At 49.6% G+C, this 5,021-nt stretch overlaps 1 protein-coding gene across 2 annotated transcripts; it reads left to right on the top strand.

Moving 5' to 3' along the window:
- Positions 1-1,689: 1,689 nt before the first annotated feature.
- On the top strand, positions 1,690-3,349 carry LOC144107170 (uncharacterized). Of its 2 annotated transcripts, XM_077640166.1 has the most exons (3): positions 1,690-1,838; positions 1,910-2,080; positions 2,164-3,349. In XM_077640166.1, the coding sequence occupies exons 2-3, from the start codon at positions 2,042-2,044 to the stop codon at positions 2,419-2,421; spliced, it is 297 nt and encodes a 98-aa protein (XP_077496292.1). In that variant the 5' UTR covers positions 1,690-1,838; positions 1,910-2,041; the 3' UTR covers positions 2,422-3,349. The 2 variants fall into 2 exon arrangements, with proteins under 2 accessions (XP_077496292.1, XP_077496291.1); XM_077640165.1 differs by having other exon boundaries at positions 1,690-2,080.
- Positions 3,350-5,021: the final 1,672 nt, after the last annotated feature.

Genomic DNA, 5,021 nt, shown 5'->3' with positions numbered 1-5,021 from the left:
GCCAAAGGCAGCTCACGTGATACCGCTCGGCAAGAAACCCTTGCAGCTCCGATGCAGTGCACATCAAAGCTCTACAAAGACTAGAAAATGTGAAAAAAATTGTAAATTGTGGGACACGTCACGAAGCGACACATTGTCGGTGAGGGACGCCGTAGTGAAGGGATCTGGACTAATTTCGACCACCCGTAAGTCTGATATTTCACAGCACACTCCTGCCTTTCGCCTTCATCGAATGGCGCGGCCGCGTTATTGAACCCGAGTCGTCGGCTCAGTCGCCTCGAGCGCTCCTACGTACTACTGAACCGGCGCAACAGGTGTTGAAAAACTACCGATATTCCTCCAAGGATTTGCATGATATAAGCTCTCTTCGCAGCCATTCTGTTACAAAAAGCGGTCGCTCGTAATGGGCAGCGGTTGCTGGTACTGTACTGTACATCAAATATTCAGCTCCGCGCTGTAGCAGTCGCGCTGCGACAATATATAACAGGCCAACTTGCAGCGAGTGAATGAAGCGTCCTAAACCACTGCCCAAACTTAAGCGCGAACAGACGACGCACTCCGAAAAGTTCGCACTTGAATTTTTAATCAAGAATTAGCCCGCATTGCCCGAAGGTGTTATAGCAGTATAGCAGGGTCCCGGATTCACGGATTGGCAAAAAAAAAAAAAACGTCTTCGTTGACAGCGCACACTTGAACCTCCGAAAGTCGATTCCACTGTTGCACAGTTTCAACAAAAAATGAATTCGCGAACAAGTTCGTCCTGGGACGGTACTCGCAAATTTTACAAGAATGGTCATGTCGTTTAGAAGCAGCAAGACTTTCCCACGTCAATAATAATAATAATAATAATAATAATATTAATAATAATTGGTTTAGGGGAAAGGAAATGGCGCAGTATCTGTCTCATATATCGTTAGACACCTGAACAGCGCTGTAAGGGAAGGGATAAGGAGGGAGTGAAAGAAGAAATGAAAATGAGGTGCTCTAGTGGAGGGCTCCGGAATAATTTCGACCACCTGGGGATCTTTAACGTGCACTGACATCGCACAGCACACGGGCACCTTAGCGTTTTGCCTCCATAAAAACGCAGCCGGCACGGTCGGGTTCGAAACCGGGAACTCCGGATCAGTAGTCGAGCGCCCTAACCGCTGAGCCACCGCTTTTTTTTTTCTTTATTGCCGGTATTTTGACCCACATGAAAAGAAAGCACATATTCATACATAAGCACTAAAACACAATCACGGCGGGGCTTCCACTTCAAGACATTATTAATTTCTGTACAACTATCCCTGCGCCCGGCCGTACCTGCCCGAGACGAATCTTGCTGCCCTGTTGTGAATTTGCTCCAATTGCTGTGCAGTGTCCCATACAGTAGAGGCGTATTAAATAAAGGGACGAACACAGGACAGAGAAAGTTTTGTTGAGATTTGGCCGTGAAAATTCATTAGCGGGAATTGAAACAGAAGCGTTTCGGTGCAGGTGGGCTGGAAACGCTGATTGGTCGATGGGATGCGCTTCTCCGTGACGTTTTTCTGCTTCTCCCTCGTTCTCAACCGGACGTGGGTTCACCGCGCCTCTCTCGGCCTGTCCCTAGAGTGCCTAGGGAATCGCTAGGGCCGGCTGGCCGGCCGCCGGGCGTGCGTGGTCTGCGGGCATTCTCTTCGTGAGCGTAGGCGGCGGAGCGCGCGTTTCGGAAGCTGTCCAGGTATGGCTTTTTTTTTTTGCGTGGTGCGCTCGTCGGCGCAGCCAGCTGAAATTTCTGTACAGTTCTTGCTTCCACGACATTGCGACGACCCCCAAAAGGCGCTGACCCGCGAGAAATCGCCAGCGACATAAAGGTACGCATTTTATCTCAAATTTCGCTTCATGAAGTGCTGTACCGCTTACCTACATGCCTTGCGCATTCCAGGACCTCGTTTTCCTGCTGCAGGAGCACGTCGTGCTGGTGTTCAAAATTTTGCAACTCCATTACGACGACCCACATAAGGTGCGGTTTGAGGACCGCCGGCGTCGCCATCTGAACCGCCGTCTGACAGCCACGATGAAGCGCTTGTCTGGCGTGCACGTTCTCAATCACGAGGTAAGGGTTGAACAACGTTTTCGCAAGTTTTCTCGTGCAGAACTTGCCAAATTGCGGCGCTTGTAACGTAACTTTTTTTGCAGCATCGTTTCCTGGATGCTTCTGGCGAGCCGATGCTGTCCTTGTTTGCCGCAGACCGGGGCATCGACCAGATGTCAAAGATTATCGTCGCGGCCCTCGTCAAGATCTACGGACCAGGGATAGCGTCGGCTTCAAGGGCAAGACCAGGAGAGGTGTACGTCGTGCACCGGTGTCGTCGGTGCGGAGCCAAAGGGCACAAGACGGACCACTGCTGGGCCTACTGCTCACCGCGCCGCCACGCCGCTGCAGGTCGCGGTTGAAGTGCTCCTGCAAACGGCCCTTTTTAGGGCCACCTCATTGTTTCCTGGCAGATCGCGAGCGTCCCGTTTCGTGCCCGTATTCCCTCTCTGTCGAAATCGACGCCAGACATCAAAATCGCGCGGTGTGAGCTAGTAAATCGCTGGTAGAGACAAAAACTCGTGCTTGTATACAGACTTACCCATCTCCAGTGCGCCTTTGTTTATTTCCGTAGGCACTACTCGCGCTTTGTAGAAATCGACGCCAGCCGCGAAATTTTACATGTTAGACCTCGCTACAGCATTAGCGCAGCGTGCCTTCGTCTCTTTACGTTCTAACTTTTATGCAGCGCACCTTTGCTTGCTCGTTACTTTTGTTCTTTTCAGTCGTTTCCTGAATCCGTCCAAAGAGCCGGGCTAAATGGATGATTATGGAACCACATGGCGATTGCACTGCATACAGCACGACTTTGGTCCCTGTGTTTTTAAATAAAAACATCAGATGTCGAAGGTCATGGTCGTGTCCGAGGATGGCTTCCACAGCTGGGGCCTAACCATAGGGAGCGCACACGCTTTGTCGTCGTTGCCAAGTGGAGAGGCCCAAGATGGCTGGCATCCTTAATAAAGATCCCTTCTCGGGGCCGCTTTAGTGTTTCCTGGCAGATCACGCGCTTTCCACCCTGTGCACATGCTCTCATTTCCAATTAAAAAGGTCCTTTAATAACAAGATGTTGCATGGTACTTGAACAATAGCGGCTACAATGACAAAGGTGAAGAAGTGCTGGAGTTACACGGAAATAAAAAAGGTTGGGGGTGCCCACATAACAACCTGAAATGGTTTTGGACAGGACTCCTAGTTAATTGCATTTGGAAGAGAAAGACAAGGTTTAATTTTGCAGTGTAAGCTTGCTTCTCTAGAATGAACAGAGAACGTTGCCTCGCACTGTTTGGGCCACCTTCCTTGACCCCATGAAAAAAAAGGATGCCTCTGGGAAACTATTTGCGGAATTTCCGCCCCCCCCCGCCCCTCATTCAGAAGGGGAAGGGGGGGGGGGGGTGACGGCCTTTTCTTTGTCGGGCTCGGCGCGACGCACGATGGACAAGACGGCGAAAGGAAGGGGGCTGTCAGTGACGCATGTTCCGCGCTCTTCGCTTAGCCAGCGTACAAGTCCCTTCGACAGCCTGAAATGCCTTCGGTGGGCATCGTCACGCATGTCGAAAGGATTGTCATGCACGTGCGACCGCCGATAACATTCCTTGCAAGCTTATTCATTGCCGTGAAAATCGGGCGGTGAGCATTTCTGGTGCGAAGTGAAGGAACTTAGTAAGGTCTGCAAGGAAAGACCTTACGCAACTTTACTGGGGCATAGCCGCCTTTCCGAAATTAACCGTGACAAGTGCCTAGCTGTCTTTGGATTCCAGCGAAGTTGCAGCTGTACCTCCGAATCCTCCTCGCCCGTTCCCACGCGGCTTCGCATGCCATGTCGCCATGTGCGGTAAAAAGAACAGTTTGCAGAGTTTAAATGGTTCAAGTATGAAGCTATGCAATGAAGCCAATTACAGACTTCTGTACAACAGCTAGAGGAATTTCAAGAGCATGCTGTGTGATGGTAGTCAAAACTAATGCAGTCAACTATTATTTCGTATTTTTTTGACCAAACAGACATGAAATGTCTGAAGATGAATGTGTACCAAACACATCGGTGCATCAGTTAATTGTGATGCGTGAAAAAAATTGTACTAACATATAAATGCCCATATGTCGTCATAATCAGGAATACTGAAGAATTAAGGAAAATAAAAGGTTTTTTTTTTGTTCAGGCTCACACACCTGCTACAAACATCTTTATACGCGTACGTAACAATTTATGACTCTGTAAGAAGCATTTTGGGTAAAAAGTACAGTATGGCAGAAAGGAGTCTTTAGGAAATGCACTGTGTAGAAATAGCCATACCAATTTCATGTGATCGTTCGATAAATGTAACAAATACCGTGCAAACAAGCTCGCTGCATAGTATAGTTTTTTTGCAAGTTACTGGTTGCAGACCGCTCTGCAGTCACTGGACTGTGATTGTGTAAGTACTGCATGACAGTGCATGGATTGCACAGCAGTTGCTTGTTCATTTCGTTTACCACCATCATTTGTAAGAAGGGGCCATTTCTCATATACATGTGTTTCTCTGCGAGTGTCGTTCTGCGCAGCGAGCGTTCTTTTGTGCCCGCATGTGTGCTTTCGGTGCGGGAGTGCGTCCTTGGCGGCACCCTCCGTTCTGCGAACGGACCGATGGGCGCCCGCTTCGTTTGCTTATTGGTGTGGTCGTTAGGGCCGCGGGAAATGCCGCCGCTGCCAGAAGTACGAACCGGAGAGCCGTGCGGCGTCTCCTTTCAAGTGGACCCATGCGCGTGTGCGCGTGAGAGTGTGTGTGTTTGTGTGTGTGTGCGCTTCCGGTGCACTGCAGGTGCGCGGTAGCCTGCAGCGCTTGGAGGCGACTCGGTCAAGTGACAGACGACAAGGAACCCGTGAGAGTGTGTGTGCGATGGTATTTTAGCTTGTAAATAAGTTTTCGTAAATATACCCTTTTGTATTTCCTTCACATGAGAGTTTAATCATTTCATTTCTTCA

This window comes from Amblyomma americanum, chromosome 10 (genome assembly GCF_052857255.1).
Source record: "Amblyomma americanum isolate KBUSLIRL-KWMA chromosome 10, ASM5285725v1, whole genome shotgun sequence".
NCBI classification, from domain to species: Eukaryota; Metazoa; Arthropoda; class Arachnida; order Ixodida; family Ixodidae; genus Amblyomma; species Amblyomma americanum.
This window is presented reverse-complemented; position numbering and strand designations above follow the sequence as displayed.

Excerpts from the sequence above, each read along its gene's own strand:
- LOC144107170 (XM_077640165.1), top strand. The coding sequence starts at position 1,892 with ATGCCTTGCGCATTCCAGGACCTCGTTTTCCTGCTGCAGGAGCACGTC. Across the intron at positions 2,081-2,163 it reads TGCACGTTCTCAATCACGAG|CATCGTTTCCTGGATGCTTC; the intron begins GTAAGGGTTGAA and ends CTTTTTTTGCAG.